This window comes from Halichoerus grypus, chromosome 2 (genome assembly GCF_964656455.1).
Source record: "Halichoerus grypus chromosome 2, mHalGry1.hap1.1, whole genome shotgun sequence".
Lineage (NCBI taxonomy): Eukaryota > Metazoa > Chordata > Mammalia > Carnivora > Phocidae > Halichoerus > Halichoerus grypus.
The window spans coordinates 32,546,827-32,571,063 of record NC_135713.1 but is presented as its reverse complement, the minus strand read 5'-3'; the positions used below and the strand labels follow the sequence as shown (position 1 = coordinate 32,571,063).

Genomic DNA, 24,237 nt, shown 5'->3' with positions numbered 1-24,237 from the left:
GGCTTTGTGTGCCCTGGGCTCAGGGAGCCACTTGAATTTGTGTTAAGAGCTTACATTTTGGAGCCAGACACTTCAGATACTACTTAGTCCTAATTAACCTGGTTAATTAACTACCTATAACCACTGTTCTCTCATCCATAAACTATGTACCTCATAGGTGGGTCCTCAGCCAACTCAGGCTATTGCCCAGCATGTAGTAAGCACTCTATACACTGTGTGTGTGTGTATATACATACCATATATATATATATATATATATATATATATATATATATAACCATATATGTATATATATATACCCTCTATTCTCTAGAACAAGGCATCAGGTTCCAGAAGGACAAGGAATTTGCACTCCTGGCAGATTGTTAGGCTCCAGCCTTAGGCACTTAGCCTTTTCACTGTTTTCTTACTTCTACAATAATACCCAACCTCGCAATTACTGAGCAGTCACCCTGTGTCAGATGATGTCTGTCTTATATTTTAGAGTCCCCAGCAGGACACAGATGGCAAGCTCAATTAGAATAAATCATGGAGGGTCTAATAAAAGGACATTCACAAAAGTGTGGGCAGGGTGTAGGGAACTCACAGAGGAATAGGACAACACCCCATGGGCTAGTAAGAATGGGGCCATTACCCCTGGAATGAAAGATGAGAGAAGGCTATCCAATGCTGTAGGAATCAAGCTTGCCCCCAGCTGGAGGGCATTGGGCCAGCCTGTGAAGTGACCTTGATGGGAGAGGTTCAGGAAATACATTACCTCATTCTCCTCTCCTTACGACCTTGTATTGGGGCTCCACAGTGACCAAACACAACCTGAAGTCAGAGGCCAAGGGAGTCCCTTGCTGTAGTCCATACAGGTCAAGGTACAGAAGGGTGGGAGTATATCCAGAAGGGTAAACAGAGACCTTTGCATAGCTCACCTATTTAATTTCTACAACATCCTTGTAAGATAATTATTATTCCAGTTTTTCATAAAAGGAAATTGATATGTAAACAATGCAACAATTATATATATATGTATATGTGTATTAAAGGTATACCTATATACACATATATTGTATACTTAAATATTATATTTTTATTCTTGGTTTTATTTCAAAAATACATGTTTATTATAGAAAATTTGGAGATACAGACCCCTCCATCCCCCCAAAAAAGTATTAACCAAATAACTTCATCATCAGAGATTACCTCTACCAACATATTTCCATATCCATTCATTGTCTTTTATGACATATTTTAATTTTATTATATTTTGTTGTATTTCAGTTTATTTCATTTGATGTATGAAGGCATGTGTAAAGATTTCAATGTGTCGGGGCGCCTGGGTGGCTCAGTTGGTTAAGCGACTGCCTTCGGCTCAGGTCATGATCCTGGAGTCCCAGGATCGAGTCCCGCATAGGGCTCCCTGTTCAGCAGGGAGTCTGCTTCTCCCTCTGACCCTCCTCCCTCTCATGCTCTCTGTCTCTCATTCTCTCTCTCTCAAATAAATAAATAAAATCTTTAAAAAAAAAAAAAGAGGGGCTTCCCCTCAAAAAAAAAAAAAAAGATTTCAATGTGTCATGCACTGTTCTATGTGCTTTACAATTATTAACTCAGAAATTCTCATAACAATCTTATGAGGTACTTATGTAATATGTACATATTATGTACATATGGAAAAAAGATAGTCTCTTCAACAAATGGTGTTGGGAAAACTGGACAACGACATGCAGAAGAATGAAACTGGACCACTTTCTTATACCACACACAAAAATAAATTCAAAATAGATGAAAGACGTAAATGTGAGACAGGAAACCATCAAAATTCTAGAGGAGAACACAGGCAGCAACTTCTTTGATCTCGGCCGTAGCAACTTCTTAGTAGACACGTCTCCAGAACAAGGGAAACAAAAGCAAAAATGAACTATTGTGACTTCATCAAGATTAAAAGCTTCTTCACGGTAAAGGAAACAATCAACAAAACTAGAAGGCAACCTACAGAATGGAAGAAGATATTTGCAAATGACATATCTGATAAAGGGTTGGTATCCAAAATCTATAAAGAACTTATCAAACTCAACACCCAAAAAACAAATAATCCAGTTAAGAAATGGACAAAAGACATGAACAGACATTTTCCCAGAGAAGACATACAGATGGCTAACAGCCACATGAAAAGATGCTCAACATCACTCATCATCAGGGAAATACAAATCAAAACCATGATGAGATACCACCTCACACCTGTCAGAATGGCTAAAATTAACAACACAGGAAACAACAGATATTGTTAAGGATGTGGAGAAAGGGGAACCCTCTTTTACTGTTGGTAGGAATGCAAACTGGTACAGCCACTCTGGAAGACAGTATGGAGGTTCCTCAAAAAGTTAAAAATAGAACTACCTATGACCTAGTAATTGCAGTACTAGGTATTTACCCAAAGGATACAAAAATACTAATTCGAAGAGATACATGCACCCTGATATTTATAGCAGCATTATCAACAATAGCCAAATTATGGAAAGAGTCCAGGTGTCCATTGATTGATGAATGGATAAAGAAGATCACACACACAATGGAATATTACTCAGCCTCAAAAAGAATAAAATCTTGCCATTTGCAATGATGTAGATGGAGCTACAGTGTATTATGCCAAGTGAAGTAAGTCGGAGAAAGACAAATACCATATGATTTCACTCATTTGTAGAATTTAAGAAACAAAACAGATGAACATAGGGGAAGGGAGGAAAAAGAGAGGGAAGCAAACCATAAGAGACTCTTAATGATAGAGGACAAATTAAGGTTGATGGAGGGAGGTGGGTAGAGGGGATGGGTTAAATGAGTGATGGGGATTAAGGAAGGTACTTGCTGTGATGAGCACTGGGTGTTATATGTAAGTGATGAATCACAAAATTCTATTCCTGAAACCAATATTACACTATATGTTAACTAACTAGAATTTAAATAAAAACTTGAAAAGTTTAACCCCACCCAAAAAAAACAACAAACTGAGAGGGGTTAAGTAATTTGTCTAGAGTCAAATATCTAGTGAATTGTGGAGTTCAGATTCAAATTCAGACATTCTAGTTTGAGTCCCATTCTTAACCATTCTGCTCTACTGACCCTGATTTAGATAGATAGATAGATAGATAGATAGATAGATAGATAGATAGATAGATAAATAGATAGAGATAGATACAGATTATGGATATAGATATAGATAGATTGCAGAGTTGGAATTGTGTTACACATTCCTGTTTTCTACCTTTGTTTTGTTTCTAACTATGTCTTCAGCATTCATTAGTGTTGTAGTTATTTTTCTTGATTATTTTAATCCCAACTAGGTATGGAAATAATATTTCAGCCAGAAATAGAACACGCTAGTAACAAGCAGTTAAAAAATCAGTTAGGAAAAAAAATGTACTCCCCAACACATACACACGCACACATGCGGACACACACGCACATACACTGAAGAAGCCAAAAGAAAAAAGTTTATGTTTTTAGTCAAATATTGAATCATTTGACATCTAGTTACCCTCACATGAGTTACTTAAGTAAGACTCAGTGTATTTATTTGGTCCTACGTGTTTGATTAATTGAATAGAGGCAGAAATCATTCATTGGCAATCAGTAAACTATGGGCATTTGATAAGTACTAGAGGCTTTGGGGATTTAGGGATATGTAGGACAAGTCCACGAAACTCTTGTACTCATGGTCTAGTTGTAGAAGTAAGATATATTTGCATAGAGGAGTGTTATGGACTGAATGTTTATGTCCCCTCCAAATCCATATGTTGAAGTCCCTAACCCCCAATGTGCTAGTATTTTGAGATGGGGCCTTTGGGAGATAATTAGCGTTAGATGAGGTCATGAAAGTGAAGCCCTCCTGGTGGGATTAGTGCCCTTATAAGAAGAGATATCAGAGAGCTTTCTTGTGCCCACTCGCTTTCCCTTGTGCCCTCAAAGAAGAGGTCGAATAAGCACACAGCAAGATGGCAGCCGCCTACAAGCCTAAAGAAGAGACCTCTGAATGAAACCTACCTTGACAGCACCTTGACCTTGGACTTCCCAGCCTCCAGAACTGTGAGGAATAAATTTTTGTTCTTTAAGCCACCCAGTCTATGGTATTTTGTTGTCATGGCCAAGCAGACTAATACAAGTAAGATAATTTTAAAAAGTAGTTTAAGGCAGTAAGTACTTAGCACTTAGTGAAGGACGCAATAAATATTTTAGAGGAGAAAGGCATCTAAGCAGCTGTGGTGGTTGGATAAGGTTCCCAGGACTTAGGGGGGTTGGGGAGGAGGCAGGCGTTGCAGACTCACAAGCAAGAGAACTTAATGACCATGCAGATTCTAAATATGCCTACTTATGATTCACATGCTTGGTCTGAGCAAACTGAGATCCTCTCAGGCCTCTGTGTTTGTCCTTCTCTGTGACTGACATATTCTCCCCCTCCCCATATGGCTACCTTTAACGCCTGCTTAGCCTCAGGACTTAACTTAAATGTCTTATCCTCAGGAAGACCGTATTGGCTCCCAACCTTCATTATGCTCCCAGTTACAGAGTTCCCTGACCTTCTTCAGGGCACTTTTCATAGTGATATTTAAATTATTAATTTGTGTAATATTTTGTTAATGCTTGTCTGCCTCATTGGACTACAAACTCTTCAAGTGTCCAGTTTGGATTTATTTTGCTCCCCATTGTGGTCCCAAATCCAGGCAAAGTCTAGTAGGTATTAGGTACTTGATAAATGTTTGTTGATTGACTAAATGGATGAATGGCTATCTCCCCCAGCCCCCACGAGAGAGCCCTTAACTTGCTATAGCAGTGACATATTTTAAAGACTACATTTTTTTTTAGACCTGAAGTAAGAACCACGTATATAATCAAAAGAAATATGTTGTGGTCTCTGTGGCCATTTTTTTTTAAAGGATTTTATTTATTTATTTATTTGAGAGAGAGAGAGCAGGATCAAGAGGAGGGGCAGAGGCAGAGGATCAAGCAGATTCCCCGCTGAGCAGGGAGCCCGATGTGGGGCTCGATCCCAGGACCCTGAGATTGTGACCTGAACCAAAGTTAGGCGCTCAACCAACTGAGTCACCCAGGCACCCCTCTGAGGGCATGTTTTAAAAATATATTGGTTTGCTCTAACCTGTCATAGCCCTCTTTAGAGCTTTAATTTGTTTCTGATTTATAGAAATCTGAGAGGATGGAAGCTTATAGTCAGATGACAAAATAGACTTTAGTGGAATTGATGGCCACATAATAGCTAAAGGAGAACTGGAGTGTGGTTCAGATATCCCTTCAAACTTTTGCAACTTGTCAACTTATCACAGGCTGAGAAAAGGGTTTTTAAAAATTATTATTTTTAGTTTTTTAGTCTCTCCTCAAAAATACAAATATAGTGGACTAAACTACAAACATTTTCACTAGAAGCCTTTCCAGGTACTGGAGGTAAAACAAGTGTAACTACATTTCTTTCTTTCTTTCTTTCTTTTTTTTAAGTGCTTAAATCGGGGCTTAAACTCACAACCCTGAGATAAGACCTGAGCTGAGATCAAGAGTCAGATGCTTAACCAACCGAACCATCCAGGTACCTCCATTTCCTTTTTGTGATCTGAGCCTCTTAACTTTTAAGAAGAGAAGTGGGGAGTTAAGCCAAGGACATTTCTTCCTTTTCTGTTGGGTTTCTCTGTGAGAATTCTTTGACTGTACTCAGCCACTCCCATTTCCAGCTTCCTATGGTATAGATGTTTGGGAGAAAAGGCAAAATCTGTTTTTAGAGACCTCTATTTAACAGTGAGTTCAGAAACTCCCACTTTAATAGCTTTGAAATTACTGCCTCTGATCTATTTCAGGGCAGGTTTCCATCTTTCTGAGATGACCCTGGTGGTGACAATCCTACCCAGACACTCAGGGCTCTAGTTCCTCTACCCATCCTGCCTCCACAGAGCATACAGCCATTCATGCTCATTCCATCTAGGTTGTGGAGATGAGAAAGCTTGTCGTGATCAAAGCTCCTTAGCCCCTTTCTCCTTTGGATGTTTGTGGAACTATAAGGCCTTCCCTAACCAGGACTCTTTGTTAAGGAACTAAAAATGGCCAAGTTACTATTGTCAATGGTCAAATGATAAAAAATAAGACTCAGCATATTTACTGGTTAATAAAGTTTAAGAGACCTTTTCTAATACAAAAGTCCCTTCCAACATCTGCCTTACACTCATAATTGTAAGCTGGCTGGTGAACTATGTTTTTACAAAAAATATGCTGTGAAAAAACATGACTCAAAGCTATCTCACATGTCTAAATGTTGGAACACGTCCCTTTCTCACTGGTCACTTATTCTATCTGATATTTAATAACCAGAAAGTAATATTCTAAAAAGCCTATAAGTAACCACATGGATTTCTCAATACCCATATATTAAGTTTATATAGTATTTATATAGTCAAGATCTTCACTTTGTCCCTGTATATTCTTGCTGTGTACAAAATTTTAACAAGCTTAGGAGTATGTTTTCCCAGTTCATAATATATTAGAAACAATATATCAGAAAAGAAAACCCATTAGAATGAGCAAGAAGTCATGGTGATGGCCATATTGTGATGGAGGATGCAGAGAAATGAGAAAAGACATATTCAAGAACTTTAAATAAACAAACACCAGAATAGTCCAGGGCCATTTTGTACAGGAACATGGGCCTTTCCACTCATATTGGAAAGCATTGCTGTATTACAACCATGCAGGATAACAGGATGTTCATGGTGTTGACCCTGAATTGTCAAGCAAAATAAAGAGACAAAATCATGACAGGTAACCTCTGTTTAAGAGGCAGATAAGTATTTAATATATGTTAATATTTTCAAAGAAAATAGTTATTCAAAGGTTCTAATGGATAAGTTATGGTTAGCTGAAAAATTCACTTATGTGAAACACCATACTTTGTGATAATGTCAAATAAATGAGGTGAGTTATCTGGTAAGAGTTGAAGAGTACAGCTAATACAATCTTGATTTCATAGACATACTGAAATATTAATGAGATAAAACTTCCTCAATAAAATTTAATAATATATTATCTCTGTTTCTAACATGCCCGGAGTTGGGGTTAGGGATAGAGAGAAAAAAAAAAAAAAGGTCTCTATCCTATATACAAAATGTTTGCACCTGACTCGTTACCTCCAATTTGTAAGATATGGGAAAGATAAATTCTCCTATCTGTGTAAACTTCAGACAGTACGATTAACAACAGATTGAAATGACTCAGTAAATGTTTTCAGTAGAATAGAGGAATTGCATTTAAACAACCAAAACCAGGGGAAGAAAACCTTAGCATCCTAAAGAGTTTGGCTTATCATATTTCAGTATTGCATTTAGGAAACAGAAAGGTACTCAAATGCAGCATGCATTGGTTTAGATTCACCTGGTTTCTCTGTAAGAGACACCAAGGATATTTTCTCTTTCCTTGTTACTAGATTTGTCTTTGTCTGGCTTCTTGGGTACTGTGGAGATAAGTGCTTTGAAATTACCCAGAGAGAAGCAGATTAATGGTTTTGTTTTTCAAATATCTTAGTAAAAGATTTGAAAACTATTATTTGTAAGGTTGTAAGTAGATACTTAATGAAGCATGGCAAATTGAGTATCCCTCCAGACACACTGAATTAGCACCATGGACCGAAGACCTACAAAATAAAAATATTCTAAGCTAAAGTCAGAAGTTCTCAGGATTCCTCATTTACTTCTGCTTCCAAATTTCACTCCTGGGAATGATCCTTGTTGTCTGCTGAACACATTGTTTTGAGTTTGCTCTACCTCGCAGCCCATGATGGAGGCTCTAAGGTGCTGGTGGAGCACAGGCAATGTCTCATCTATTCAATTTGGGGAGCTTAGCACAAGCTATTCAGAGTCCCAGGGTCTAAATCATTGCACATCTCTTTCATGAATCCTCTACCTGTCCAGCATGATATGTATCTGTAGTGACGCAAGAATGAGTTAGTGATGACAGCTTGAGCTCTTCTAAGAAGTCAAGGAAGACTCTGGAGTGCTATGACAAAAATTTGCTGATGGAAAAAAGATTTTTCCACTCAGAGATATCCCACCCTACTCCTGTCTGTGTGCCACAAATTCAGTGGGTGCTCCTTGATTTTAGGTCCTCCCTTAGTGGCCTCCCTTTATATCAGTTCTTTTTCTAGCTCTGATGCCATTGAGGAGAGCCCATTTCTTTTTCCACATCTGGTCCACTTGCTTTGGGAGGGACTAAGCTCTTGGAATCCAGTTTCCATATAATTCTCTGTAATAAGAGACTGCCTCCACCCCACTCCAAGTCAGTGACTTCATTGTCCTAGTAATGAACTTAAATTATTGTGTACTACCTCAGAATGTGCCCCGCTGGCTTTTACCCATGATTGATGGGGGAACTGTAGCTCAAAATGGTGCATGGAAATAACTACTGAATAATTTTTCTAAGACATTAGTGTTTAATGCATTTTCAAATGTTTGATCTATTATGAAGTTTCAAATGATCGTGTGTAGAAAGTACTACAGGGATTCGTTGTATCCTTATTTTACAGATGAAGAAATTGAAAGAAAGTGACTTATCCAGTGCTCATTTCATCAAGTGCCCTCCTTAATGCCCAAGCACTGGATGTTATATGCAACTGATGAATCACTAAATTCTACCTCTGAAACTAAAAATACACTCTATGTTAAATTGAGTTTAAATTTAAAAAAAAGAAATTTTCTAGAATTAAAGCCTTGGATAAAAAAAAGTGACTTATCCAAAGTTACACAATTAAGAATTGGCAAAAAGGGGGCTCCTGGGTGGCTCAGTTGGTTAAACATCCGACTCTTGATTTTGGCCTAGGTCATGAACTCAGGGTCCTGGGATTGAGCCCTGTGGCCCACTCAGTGGAGGGTCTGCTTGTCTCCCTCTCCCTCTGCTCTCTCTCTCTCAAATAAATAAGTAAATCTTAAAAAAAAATAAAGAATTGGCAGAAGGAAAAATGGACTGAGGCCTTCTGTGTCTGCCATACTTTCTATTTCTGGCTGCTGGCTCTCCTGGCCATTCTAGAGCATCATGTGAAGCTGCAATATGACAACAACATTAACAACAGCAAATCAATGCATTCCCTCAGATGTGAAGGTGATAGTATGGATCCCATGAAAGATAGGTGCAAAACTATTCATCTTCTTTTTTTTTTTTAAGATTTTATTTATTTATTTGACAGAGACACAGTGAGAGAGGGAACACAAGCAAGGGGAGTGGGAGAGGGAGAAGCAGGCTTCCCGCTGAGCAGGGAGCGCGATGTGGGACTCGATCCCAGGTCCTGGGATCATGACCTGAGCCGAAGGCAGACGCTTAACGACTGAGCCACCCAGGCGCCCCAAAACTATTCATCTTCTTGCCCCTCATGTGACAACGGCAGACCTTTTCCAAGCTGTTTGGGATTCATGAGTGAGGAAGCCTTGAAATGAGGTAAAACTAACTGGTCCCTCTGGCAATGAAGTCTTTAACCTGATTAGCATCAGGCTCTATCTAATCAAGACAATCATGTGTAATGAATAGATTGATAAGCTGCTCACATTAAAGGGTAGAGAAAACCAGAAAATGCCTACAAATGTGTGGTATACCAAATTAAAGATATGTTATGTGCCCTTACTTATTTGAAATCTTCTGAAATAAATAAGTTTATTTATATTTCTCTTCTTTGGAGCAGAAATTCTGGAACAAAACTGGCAAAGGCAAGGCACAAATGACTGTTGCTGGGACTCCTGCCTCCCCTGCTTTCCCTCATATTACAAACACATTTCAAAGGAATCTTAACTTCCACACTCCTGTGGTCCTGCTAGCTCAATTAGAGGGGCCAGCTTGGCCTTTTCCCCTATGCCCTGTGGGAATACCCTTTGAGATCAGTGGGGATCCTAGGGCTGAGTGAGAGAATAGAATGAGAAACTGGCTTCAGGGGAATATTTGATCTCAGAGTTGGGTCATGGTGAGAGCAGACGCTGCCTGTGAGGACAGTTTCATGCCAGCTGAGGCGATCAGCCTCTGCCAGGCTGATTGCAGTGGAACGCAGACGTTTACCTTAGCTAAACCTTGAATGACTGCCTGTGTATCCTCAATGAGCATACTCAGGGAGTCTAGAGTTCCAGACAGTCATAATGCCAGGTCTGCTTTCTGAAGCAGGAGGTTTGTTCATACTGAGGTTCCATACTCAAGCTTCCTGCTGAAAATGTTACAGAGAACAAGTGCACCATATAACAAACCCCAGAACCTGATTCAGTGGCTGAAACTACAGAATTGCTTCAACCGCACCCCAACTTTATCCCCACCACCACATCTCATCTAGATCCTGAGAGTACTGGCCTTTTCTCCTACTGGCCATACTGACTGAGAGAAGAAAGAGAAGAAATAAAGGTGGAGAGAGATGAAGAAATGAAGAGTGAAACAGTGCACAGAGGCAGAAGGAAGGATGAGAAATGAGGCAGGTTTCTGAGTGGCTTGTATACCTGGGGCAAAAACAAATATTAAAACAAGGCCCCATGCCAAACAGAAGACTCTTTTCTTTCCTTTGTATTCTTGACCTCAGACAACAAAGTTTCCTTCAGTAAAGACCTTGCACTCATCCACAAACACACACTCAAGATTGATCTCATTACCTCTAGTCCTTGGAACTATTACTGATGGCAGTCCGGTTCATAGAAGTGCTTGATGGAAAAGCAAAGTGCCCATCCCTCATTGAACTTCAAGGCATGCTTTCCTCTCCTCCTGTGCTAATAAATGACCCTTACAGTATACACAGAGTCACTGTCCATCTGATATCCACCATATAGACAGAGCCAGCCTCTCTTTGAAGTACTTTAGTAGCAGAAAATAATGGTACAGAATATGGGGAAAAAGAAGGAATGGGCTAGATTGGATGAAACTCTCCATCTCTATTTGGTCTAATTTTTCAGAAGCAAGAAGAAGATTGAAATATGAAAAAAGTAAATAGACATTGTGTTTGTCATAAAAAAGTGAAGGAAACTGTAACATTGGAACCCATTCTGCTATGAGACAATTGTGCAGAGTCCTTATAAATATGGCTATGGTTCAATGATTGACACCAAGAAACCTCATATAAAAAGACACTGGAGGAAAACAACAAATTAAGGTCCATTTCAACTTGAATTTATGAAAAATCATGGTGTCTCACTTCCAAAAAAAGGAGCTTCAAAAATATTTTTGGCTCTCCTGGGCTGGGAGAATTAGTTTTGCCTAAATAAAATGGCATTAGTGTCAATCAAATGGCGTCATTTAGAACTATTATCAGGAGGTAATGAAGACTATCTCCAATGTGGTCTGCAAGATTTTTTGGAAACATTTGCTTCTGTAGCAATGCATGTTGCTCCGCATGATCCACATGAGTTGTTTCCATTTTCAAAATGTAGTACTCTGCTGGGACAGAATTGAAGGAATAAATTATTTTCTGTAGTTAATGCCTCAGGTCAGACACCTTCCTGAATCAAGTATTGTTACTGGCAGAATTGCCTAAAAGCATAATGCATGACTCATGAGCACATATGGCAATGATATTTAAAACAGGGCCTGGGAGTTGAGTTCCATTTTTACTTACTCTGCCATTTGCACTAATGAGGGCTTCACAATGAAGACCAGTACTGCCTGGGTAGTTCTAGCCACGCCTAAGGGTGGAATGAAACATCTATTAACAGGAAGTCGTATTACTCAGTTACTCTTATGAAAACAGAAAAGAAAAACATAGTGTTAACTTTTTTCAAATAGAGAAAAATAGAAAAATATTGACTTACTGTTGCTTACTGACTTGATTTTTTTCCCCACCATACTCTGTTAGAACCAGGAGGGCCTCAGCACAAGGCATGATAGGATGTGAGCAAAACCTGGATTCAGAGAGGACCACCTGGTGTCATTCAGGCCCAGAATCCATGGGGACACATCAACTCAATTCCAGTGGAGCTGAATGTCCCATCCAAAGAGAGTGCAGTATTGTGAAAATCTCCCAGGCTACTCAGAGGCCAAGTGGGCATCATCATGGCTCTAGAGGTGTGACCATGGGAGGGGGAAGACACTGGTTTTCTGGGGAAGCCCATTATCAAGATCCATGAGGGGCCTCAGAACCTACATGAGCAGTCAGTGTTCTTCCTAAGGTCTCACCCCAGTGGCTGTTGTCATCTCCCCCGTGCTTCTATTTTGCAATTGCCCCATCCCTCAGGGTCAGGGCAGGATCAAATCTGAGCCAAAGAAGATTTTTTAATCTAAAGTGACATTGGGGGGTGCCTGGGTGGCTCAGTTAGTTAAGTGTCTGCCTTTGGTACAGGTCATGATCTCTAGTTCCTGGGATAGAGCAGGGAGGCAGGTTCCCTGCTCAGTGGGGAGCCTGCTTGTCCCTCTACCTCTGCCTCTGCCCCTCCCCCTGCTTGTGCTCCATCTCTGTCTCTCTCAAATAAATAAATAACATCTTTAAAAATTAAAAAAAAAATAAGTGACATTGGGGCTGGGGTTAAAATGAAGCGAGTAAGGTGAATCATGCAAGTGCAGAATCAGACTTTGTCTTTATGTAAAATTTCAGATTTGATTCATCATGCATTTGGGGGAATTGCTTTTCTAAAAGCAATTGCATAAAAATATTATTTAAAATTATCCTGATTACTGAGTTTTATTGAACATCATTAAATTTTGTACCTGAGCTGAATGCCTCACTTACATCCCCTTGGTTTCATGTTTTGACTCTTGCTTTGTCTTAAGGTATGATTTAAACAGTAACAGCCCAAACTGATGTTTCTCCAGTGGGTGCTCATGGAGTTTAGGGAACGGTATCTTTAGGTGGTATGGGACAGACACTTTCTGCCATAAAACATAGATGAGATGGTAAGAAATCAACAATTTTCTGTGAGTTTGATTTCTGTTAAGCATTAGCCATCTCCTCAAGGACATTTTTATATATGAAATTTAGTTAAAATCGATTGAATTTCTTTAAAAGTGGAAACCAAGCCCAGTCATGTTCCATGACCCAGGCATGGGTCAATTTAGCATTAAAAATATAGGAATCCATTGCTCTTGGATTGAAATGAATCTAGTCATTTTTATCATCCTCCATTTGCTTGGCAATGAAAAGCCTTTTTGAAGCATAAACATAATAAATGGTTCAAAATTAATTTAAGAGTTATTAAATGAATTTGCATCTAATACAATAGAAACATAGCAGCAAGGAACACTTTTATGTAGAGAAATAGGAAGTCTGTCCTTCAAAGGAAGGCAACTTGGAGTGGCTTCTTACAATATAGCCTGTGTTCAATCCCCACTGTGGTCAGTAGGCATCAGGCCTTCCAAGGGTTGGTCTGGGTCTAGGACAAGTGTGAACACAGTCAAGATTTTTCTTTTTTTGTAATAACCTTTTCCTTTTTACATTTTTCCTACCCCTTTTGCACCCTGTCTTGATCACTCTATATGCTCCAGCTAACTACTTGTGCTCCAGATGCTTCTCTTTGCTTGCTATTTCTCCGTCAGTCAGGACTGCATTTGATTGCAGGTAATAGAACCCCAACTCTATTAGGTTGGTCAAATATGGGTCTATTTTCTCACATCCAGTGAAAAGGAGTTCATGACTGATAAGGATTATTTTAATCTAGGCCTATTGTCACCCCAAGCAAAATTGGATCAATTAAAAAAAAAGGAAGAAGGAAAATAACTATTGGTTAGGCAAATAGTAGCATCTGCCACACACTTCATTAAATCTGACTGTTCAGTGCTCTGTTCTTAAAGCAACTAATTTGGTCCCTAAAAGGCATCAGAAAATCTGTTCTAAATGCTTTAAAACATAACATCCCATTTAATCCTTACAATAATCTTACAGCAGTTAGGTTTATTTTACAGAAAAAGTCAGAAGCCTAATGAAGTTAAATGGTTTACTTCAAGTTACAGAGTGCATGGCAGAGCAGGAACCCAAAGCCCAGCCTTTGGCTTTAAGTCTAATACTCCTTCTGTTATACTAGTATGATAAACAGATCTGTGCCTTATATTAATGGTCTTCAATGTAATTGTTGGAATTTTACCTCTTTCTTTTAGTGACCAATACTTTATATCAGAGGAATGATTTTAATCATGGGAATTTAGGAACTAGGTGGCTTTTGAACAGGCAGGATGTAGGCCTCAGCTGATGCTGGAGGCCTTGAAGATAATACTAAAATGGGTTTTATAAGAGAGGCTGACAAATATCTCCGTGTTTTTGGTGGATCAATATGAATCAGGATGAAGTGGCAAAAAGCATTGCTTATTCAATCCTTGGTTATACCTCAAATTCTGAAAGGTTATGAAATCCCACCATTACTACAAAGGAAATGTGTTTATGATGAGTGGATCACAAACTTACAACTTGGAGGGCAAAGGCTAAGTGAACTAAGCCAGACAGAGAAAGACAAATACTGCATGGTATCACTTATTAAACAAACAAAAAAAGTTGAACTCATACAGGCCGAGAATAGAGAACCAGTTGGTTACCAGGACCTTGGGGGTTGGTGAAATAGGGAGAGGTTTGTAAAAAGGGAACAAACTTCAGTTATAAGATGAATAAGGTCTAAGGATCTAATGTATAACATAATGACTGTAGTTGATAACATGGTGTTGTATAATGAAAATTAGAGAAAGTAGTAGCTAAATGTTCTCAAACACACACACACAAAGGTATACATGTGAGGGGATAGATGTGTTAATTAACTCCACAGGGAGAATTCTCACAAGTGTGTGTGTGTGTATGTGTGTGTGTGTGTGTGTGTGTGTGTGTAATCATCAGGTTGTACACTCTAAATATCTTACCATTGTATTTGTTAATTATAGCTCAATAAAGCTAAAAAAATTAGAAGAAAAAAACCTTCATTACAATGAGACCAATTATGCAAACATTTATTTTTAGGATATTTATTTGCTTTCCTATTACTTGTTTTAATTACTTCAGTTTATGGAATGAATGTACTCATTTCTCCAAAATATGGAACCTGTAACTTAGGTATGTGGCCACCAGATATCATTCTGCGTTAGAGTCACATTCATGAGTAGAGCATGAGCAGTCTCAACAAAAATATAGTAAATCCTTCATTGAAATAGTTAACTTAAAAAATATATATATTGTGTAACCATTAAAGTGTATAAATTTTTAGAATAGGATTTTGGAAATAATTATTGATATGGTCTTTCTTGTATTGTTAGAGGATTTCAAGATGGCTTTGTTCCATCTCAGAGCATCCCATCTCCTTCCTGGGGTTTACATTTAATTTACATAAAAATCCTTCTAGCTGTGGAAGTATGTCTCTCCTCTCTACAACATGTTTCTGTTTCATGTTTATATGAGATGTAAAATCTCAGCCATGTTTAGATTTTATTTTTCCAAACATGTCTAAGTATAGCACACATTCTTAAAACAGACATATTATGTGGTTTTCAACCCATGAAGTTTTTTGACTGATTTCATTGCCAATGACATTTTCAGTTTGGGTTTAATTAATGATTTTTTTTTTTTTTTTTAGTGGATCAACATTGCTAGGATAGTAGCATCCCTGAAGGACAGATTTTTTTTTTTTAATTACATCTGTTTCTGACTGACAAAAAACCAGAGTCAGTTTCATATTTTGATGGATTTGATCAAATACTAGATATCTTCACTCAAGTTTTTTTTTAAAGATTTATTTATTTATTTGAGGGGGGAGGGGCATGGGGAGAGGGAGAAGGAAAGAATCTTGAGCCGACTCCCTGCTGAGTGTGGACCCCACGTGGGGCTTGATCCCATGACCCCCAGATCATGACCTGAGTGAAATCAAGAGTTGGTCCTTAACCGACTGAGCCACCAGGCACCCCTTAACTCAAGTTTTTGAATAAATTTTTATTATCAGAGGTGTTCAAGTAGTAACTGTCATTTTACCATTCTGCATCTCATTTTTCCCCTACTTTGCAACCACTCTGTGTGTGTGTATGTGTGTGTGTTTCCTAGAGTTCTTGGTTGTTTTTGTTTTACTTCAGTTTCCAGACAATTCTTCCTTCTTCTTCCTATAACCTTTGCTGTGTCCCTGCCTTCCTCTACCACACCAAAGACATGTTCTAGCCAATCCATTTGCAGTGGTCCTTCTTTTCACGCTCATACCACACATCTTCACTGCACAACCAGCTCTCTGCATTATTCAGCAGACTTCCGTGTTTGCCGTTTTCTTACCTGATGCCCAATAACAAAATGGCATTAAAAGCATCTTGGCTTTTTTTTTCTCTAGCTTTACTAAGATATAATCAATAAAATTGTATATATTTAAGGTGGACAATGTGATGATTTGATATATATATATATATATGGTGAAATGATTATCACAATCAAGTTAATTAACACATCCATCCCCTCACATAGTTACCCTTTGTGTGTATGTATGTGTGTGTTGTGAGAACATTTAAGATTTACTCTCTTAGCAAATTGAAAGTATCCAATACAGTCATTGTGCTGTACATTATATCCCTAGAACATCTTATAGCTGAAGGTTTGTACTCTTTTGCCAAAATTCCCCCTTTTCTCCCAAACCCTGCCCCTGGCAGCCACCATTCTACTATTTTGATGAGTTCTACTTTTTTTGCTTCTACATATAAGTGAGATCATATAGTATTTTTCTCTAACTTATTTTATTTAGTATACTGTCCTCCAGATTCATCCGTGTTGTTGCAAATGGCAGGATTTCCTTCTTTTTATGGACAAAAATATTTATTTATATATATACACACACACACACATACACACACACACACGTATATATATATAATTAATCTATTTTCTTTATCCATTCATCCAAGAACAGACACTTTGGTTGTTTCCATACCTTGGTTATTGTGAATAATGCTGCATTGAACATGGGAGTTAAGATATCTCTTCAAGATACTGATTTCATTTCCTTTGGATGGGGTGCAAATATCTCTTCAAGATTCAGTTTTCATTTCCTTTGGATATATTCCCAGAAGTGGGATTGCTGGGTCATAGGGTAGTTCTATTTTTAAATTTTTGAGAAACCACTATACTGTTTTCCATAGTGGCTGTACCAGTTTACATTCCCGCCAACAGTGCACAAAGGTTCCCTTTTCTCCACATCCTTGAAAAAATCTTGGCTTTTTTAATCCTTTATTTTTTAAGTTAAATTAAAAAATAAAAAAAAATTTGTATTGTCAAAGGATGGCTGCTTTTCGTTTAAATGAGTAAAAAGGAAAGGGGAAAAAAGTAACCAAAAACAGCTCTCTACCTAAGCAATGAATCTTTGTCTTGTTCTATAAATATCTAAAACTTGAATCAAAAGGGATGAGCTGCTCCTCTGGATGCTGATGATCCTTAGAGTGGAATCTTATCGACTGATTGTTCTGAAGATAAGCTCCTCAGATCCTCCAAAAGTAGTTTAAGTGTATGGGGGTTGGGGAGGGGCGTCTGGGTGTGTGTTATTACATTAAGCAGCAAATGGCATGGTTTTACTGAGGATACAAAGAGGCCACAACATGTCCCGCTGAAGGGAATTTATTGCCATTCTTCAGGTTAATGTTTTTAATATTAGAGTAGTTATTACCAGTGAGGTAATTTTTAAATAAATCAATTTGCCACTTTATTATGCAATTGTAAGAGAGTCCAGGCCTTCGCATGTCCCTGGAGCTCAAGCTTAACTCTTGGAGGTGGCTTTAAGCAATTTCATTGCCTTCCTCCTTTATTGGGTTGACTAGGGTATATAAATAGCATGGTCTCCGGTAGATAGGGTTGTTCTGGCAGCTGCATGCTTGTCTAATAATGCCCTTTCTCCTATCACTGCCTGGGATTCCTTTTTTTCCCCCATTGTACTGCTGGCATCCTTGATATACATGCAGGCAAAATTGTCAAACTGACTTAGACCTTTCCAGGTCCAAGTGGAGACCAGGGAGCACCCGAGTGGCCTCCCTCTATCTTCAGTCACTGAAAGTGGATCCCTTTTTTTGAAAGTTTCTCCAAGACTGACATGGAAAAGCTAATGGTCAAAGAACTTAAGTGTATTTGTCCTGTTTGCGTAGTGAAGGTTGATTGGCTTGGGATCCAGGGGCACTGATAAAAATAAACCATAAATTCAGCGTGTATCAGCGTGTAAGTAGTGTTCCCATGAAGATCAATATGCCTTAGAGAGGACCATTATAGGAAAGTCCTGAGGACTTTCACCAGCAAAACAATCTGTGGGACTAGCATAACCCTGAGCTGAGATACACTCCCAGTCTAACATAACCAATTAGGAGCCATAGAATGTAAGAATGACAGGGACAGATGGGCCTATCACTCCATTCTTTACCCTTGGAGGCCACTGGGCTCTCTGGAGGTTAGAAGGACATTCTAATAGCAAAGCTCCTCAATTCCAAATACCTCTAGGAAGAAAATAGGCCCCTCCTCCCATTTATATGATAGTTGGGAAGCTTTTACCACTTAACCAATAATCCTCTCCTAAAAGAATGTCACACTGGCTATGACCTCTGGACCAGTGGTGTCCCAGGCAACTATTTTTCTTACAATTCCAGTGAACAGCTCCTGAGATAGGATTTCATACTGATAAAGAGTAAGGTTATTGGGATCTTTACTAATGGTGCACTTATTATTTCCTAAGAGTCAAGTTTATGAGATCCCAGCTGTTAGGAACTGTGATGGTTAATTTTATGGTCAAATTGACTGCACCATGGGGTGCCCAGACATTTGGGGAAACATTATTCTTCTGGGTGTATCTCTGAGGGTGTATCTGGATGATTAACATTTAAAGTGGTAGATTGAGTAAAGCAGATTGCCTTCCCTAATGTGGGTGGGCTTCATCCAATCAACTGAAGGACTCTATAGAACAAAAAGTCTGACTCTTCACTGAGTAAAAGAAAATTCCTCCTGCCAGATGGCCTTTGAACTAAGACATTGGTTTTCCTGCATTCAGACTTAACTGAAACATTGGCTCTTCCTGTCTTCTGGCGGGAACTATACCATTGATTCTCCTGGGGCTCCAGATTGCTGACTTACCCTGCAGACCTGGGGACCTTACCGCTTGCATAATTTGCATGAGTCAATTCCTTATAATAAATAAAATTCTCTCTTTCCCTATTTTATGTGTATATATAGACATATAGAGTTTCTCCCACTATCCAAAAGTAGAGCATTCCTAGGACATCTTTTGTAAACCAAAATGTTGTAGAGCAAAGAAGCAATTACCATTAATTTATACGGAAATTTTTTTTTTTAGTGTTCCCAAACTCAAAAACTAACCTCTGTTAGCCTTTTCTGATACTTTAGGATAAATCTTGCTGAAGGATGCACAGAAAAGTCAAGATAAAACACAGATGCTCAAAGACACAGTTCAGAGCTCTGGGGCTTAATGCCGAGATGCTGAGTGTAGTCCCTGGGGGAGGAGCCTGGCCACACTCTGGCTGCTCCGGATGCAGGCTGCCTCTGTAAGGGCTCCCCCACCATCGTGGCTTCCTACAAAACCCACGCTGAGCACATTGCCGCTTTTTGCTTTTTTTTTTTTTTTTTTTTGTAAAAGTGAAAATCTTCAGATTTTTTCAGTTAGCAAAACTAGGTACTAATATAGGTCTTTTGTAAAAGCGAAGTGGTATAATGTGAACTTTGAAAAGCGGAGGATATGCATATCCTATTGGTTCCGTTTCTCTGGAGAACTGTAATACAGGAATCAATCTCGTTTCCACTGAAATTGGTTAACCTTCTTTGATTCATACTTACGGGTTTCTTATATACTTATATGTTTATATATATAAATATATGTGTATAGAGAGAGTATATACTTACTCATACTTCTCCGTTTCCAAGTGCTAGACATAGACATGGTCTAGTGTTGTACAGGAAGAAAATTCCTAACATGCGGCGCAGGGTCTGCATCCTGCCTGAGGCTCTTCCTTCAGATGTTCGGAAGCTCATGACAGCTGCCCCTGCAGTCAGGCAGATAGGGTCTGAAGCTTGTCAGAGGACCTGACAGTGTTCTGCCCTTGTGCCGGGACCTAGAAATAGTCTGCTCTGTGGAAGGAACAGGCGGGAAGAGGAGAGTGAGGAAGGGAAAGAAACAGGGATGCTGTGGACGGTTTGTACTTGTTTAGAATTGGCCTACAAATGGGGTTTATGGCCTCCGGAGAGATTGAGGGCCCTTTCCTCTGGTTGCCTCCACGCCTCTTTCTCACAAACGGTTTTCCTTCCCCTCTCAGCCTTGGGGACAGGTAACCCAGTCTGGGAGACAGCAGGAAAGATCCAAGTTCTGCAGTGACTGTGCCTCAAACCCTCTCTAGGCTGGAGAGGTGAAATTGGGGGGAGATGAAGGACCTCTGCAAGAGGAAAGTCTTTGTGGATTCTGACTCTTCCACTCTTACTTTTTGTCCTGGTTCCCCGGGAAGGGGGCCCTAATTTCTGGGGCTCCTCCACAATCCCGGCCACGTGCCCACGTACCAGCCTCTCCCACATGCTCATGTGTTATTTGGGTCGCCTCCCCTGCCTCCATCACAAGGGCAGTCCTCCCAGAACCCGCTAACAGTGATCCATCCTGCCCATACAGTGCAAGCACCGATCACGTTAACAGGCTTTTTTTTTTTTTTTTCCTTTTAAAGGTGCCTGCTTTATATCTTCATTCTCTCAAACAGGAAGAAGAGAGATGAGTTACAAGGGAATTTGAGTTTATCAGCCTCTGGACACCAGTGTCTGTGGGGACTACTGCCCCAGACACCCCACTCTGATTCATCCACAGGGCGGGAAGCTGGCATCCGGGGAGGGGGGCCTCTGCCTGCAGTGGCCTGGGGCAGTGTGGCCAAGGTCAGGGGCACAAGGAGATCAGCAGGAACGCTGTTTATATTCTGGAGATTTGAATAAACATTGTTAGTCAGCAATAAACAGTGGGGTCTCCATTGGGCAAGACCTTCCTTTTTATCGTGTCTGTCTACCCTTTTCCCATGCACGGTCACTTACATTGGCATTTGTAGATAAGAACAAAGTGTCAACCAAGAATGACTAAGAAGTGGTCCAAAGAACCCACTGGTTCTTAGGAACACTGTTACCATCTCTGCCCCTCTTCATCCCATTCAGGGTGCTGTGACCACAGAGGTATCCTGGGCTTACTCTCTGAAGCGCTCATCCTCCCCAGAAGCGAAGATGGCTCTTTCAGACTTCCTGCTTCTGTGGGACAGTAAACACGATACACCCACCCTGGGGAGACAGTAATCCAGTGCCATAGTGTTCGAGAACTGTTTTTCAGTTGGCACTGGAGCATTTTGCGAAGCCAGCTCCCTAGCTCCTTTAAAATGGGCTCAGTATAGCATCTCCTGAGTTCTGGAAAAGGGTCCTTCATATGACTTCATCTAATTTTTCTTTTATTTAGTGACAGGAAATTTTCTCTTAATTCTTTTCTTTCTCCTTCCTACCTACTTCCTGGTCTCTGTTCCAATGTAAAGTCCAAGAGTTCTCAAAATTTCCAGTGTGAAGAATCACATGGGGTGTTTGGCAACTATCATGATGCTCGGGACCTACCTTCAAAAGATCCGGAGTAAGTACAGGAATTAGCATTTTTAATAAGAGAAAATTATGGTGCAGGAGTCCTCAGCCTATAGTCTGAGAGAAACCTTTTAGCCTTTGCTGCTCGACTTTGAGGAGCTATCTGTGACTATATCATATCTGAATCCATTTTCAGCTTCATTGCTTTGATGTATTTCACTTTTTCCATTTTAGGATTTTAAAAAACAAAACCAAAACAAACTAAATGCAGAATGCCAGAAAATCTTGCCACTATCTTATCACTATATTGAGTGAATTTTTAAGATGTAAAAATATGTATCTAAACATTCCTGCACAAAGTCAACTTTAAACCAGAACTTTCATTTCAACAAAGATTGGATTTAAGCAAAAATTTAAAGGAAAAGAAAACTTTATCATGTTTACCCTTCTCATATTAAAATCCTACAGAATAAAACATAGTTGGTAGTGGTTAGGATGTAAATGGAATTCTTATGAACTAAGTAAGACTTTTTTATCCAACCTGAGAGGTTTGTCTCTGTCTCTTTGTGCCTTGGTCTCTGTATCTCTCTTTCCTATTTTAATTCAGTGAGAGAGGAAATTATTTTTTCCCATTGGATCAGGTTATCTGCATTCAGAGTGTACATGAGTCCCATGGTGGAGTTATTTTCAGGGACACATCAAATTATTAGTTCCTCCAACATATCAGAGGGCAAATTTTGCATTTTAAAAATATTATTCTGATTAAGAAATTGAGAGATTCCTGGAAAAATTAGATATTGATTAGATTTGATTTCACATGTAAATAAAAGTTTGTTAATCAACTGGCATTTTAAATACTCTGAGGATTTTGGATATCTTGAGAAAACTTTTAACCAATTTATTTGTTAAGTGAGCACCAATTTGTCATATGAATAGCATGCCCAATTTAGCCTATGTATATTTTGGTCATCTATACACTCTATCCTATTAAAGTCAGGTTCAAAGTGTCTTGTATGAATAACTATGGTCATGAGCAGATGAGACAGATGAGCATGGCTTATCTGGAGAATAGGAAGGAAATGGATCTTGCTGAAGGGGGTGGGGAAGGAGGAAGGGAAATGACATGTTGCATGTTAAGAACTGAGCTAAGTCTTTATGTCTGCTATCTTATTTAATTATCAAAATCCTAACAGGTAAACATTATCATTATCCTTATTTTATGGATATAAAAAATTGAGTTTAATTAACTTGCCTAAAATAAAATCACAGAGATGGTAGGTAGCAGAACTGGGATTTTAGTCCACACCTGATTCACAACTCCATGGTCTTTCCATTGCCCAGTGGCTGACTCTTGGCATGATGGAGGATAAGCTGTAGGATCCAGAATGATTACACTGAGGTTCTCAACCTGTCATTTATTCACAGACTCAGCTATTTCCTACTTTAAATAATGTATAAGCCTCTTTTTTTTAAAGACTTTATGAGAGACAGAGAGACTGAGAGAGAGTGAGAGAGCACGAACAGAGCACGAACAAGGCAGAGGGAGAGGGACAAGCAAGCTCCCTGCTGAGCAGGGAGCACAACTCAGGGCTCAATCCCAGGACTTTGGGATTATGACCTGAGCTGAAGGCAGACACTTAACTGACTGAGCCACCCATGCACCCCTGTATAAGCCTCTTTCAACAACCTTCATCAGTTAATCTTGTCAGCCCTGGAAATCACCCACTTCTGTCCACCAAAATGCATAGGAGACCAGATCATCTAGGCAAGAAATTGGAAGTGACCTGAAGTGATTATATATAGTCCCTCTATTGCTCTGCCTTAAAACTGTCTGGCAAAACTCTCAATGGCATAGTTGTATACTGCATATGGTCTCTAAATTTATTTTGTAATAGCTTTGTGAGTTACAACTGTATACAATAAGCTTCACATATTTAAATTGTGCAAGTTGATAGTTTTCACACACACATGAATCCATAATCAAACTCAAGATAATGAATATATTTATCACCCCTTTGTAATTACTCCCTCCAACCCCTAGCCACCTTGACGTGCCTAGACAACCATGGATCTACTTTTCGTTAGTATTGATTAGTTTTATATTTTCTAGAATTTAATATAAAGGAATTGCATAGTGTGTACTCAGTTCTGTCTGGCTTCTTTAACTCAGGATATTTTTGAGATTCATCGATATTGTGTCAGTCATTCACTTGTATCAGTAGTTCATTTCCCTTTTATTGCTGAACAGTACTCCATTGTATGGATATATCACAATTTATTTATCCATTCACCTGTTGATGGACATTTGTCCCCAGTTTTTGACTATTACAAAAGTGGCTATGAACATTTGTGAGCAAGTCTTTATATAAACATATTATTTTATTTTATTTCACTACCACTACATTCCTAGAAGTGGAATCATTGCATCATATGGTAGATCTATTTAACTTCTAAGAAACTTCCAGAGTTTTTCCAAAATAGTGGTACTATTTTACATTCCCATTGATATCATGTGAGAATTCCAAATTGCTGCATATCCTCAAAAATCTTGATGTTATCAGTCTTTTTAAATTTTAGACATTTTAATAGATATGTAGCAGTAGCTCATTGGGGTTTAAATTTGCACCTTCCTGATAGCTAATGAGCTTGAACATCTTTTCATGCATTTATTTGTCATTCAAATATCTTCTTTGGAAACATGCATGTTCAAAACTTTTGCCCCCTTTAAAAAATTAGGTCATGTGTTTTCT

General features: G+C 39.0%; 1 protein-coding gene across 1 annotated transcript in view; it reads left to right on the top strand.

Moving 5' to 3' along the window:
* OXCT1 (3-oxoacid CoA-transferase 1) overlaps nt 1-5,538 on the top strand; it is a 171,800-nt gene extending 166,262 nt beyond the window's left edge. The window contains exon 17 of the mRNA XM_078066683.1: nt 5,491-5,538. Within this exon, the coding sequence (XP_077922809.1) occupies nt 5,491-5,523 (33 nt within the window). The 3' untranslated portion in view covers nt 5,524-5,538. The remainder of the gene's footprint in view (nt 1-5,490) is intronic.
* Nucleotides 5,539-24,237: the final 18,699 nt, after the last annotated feature.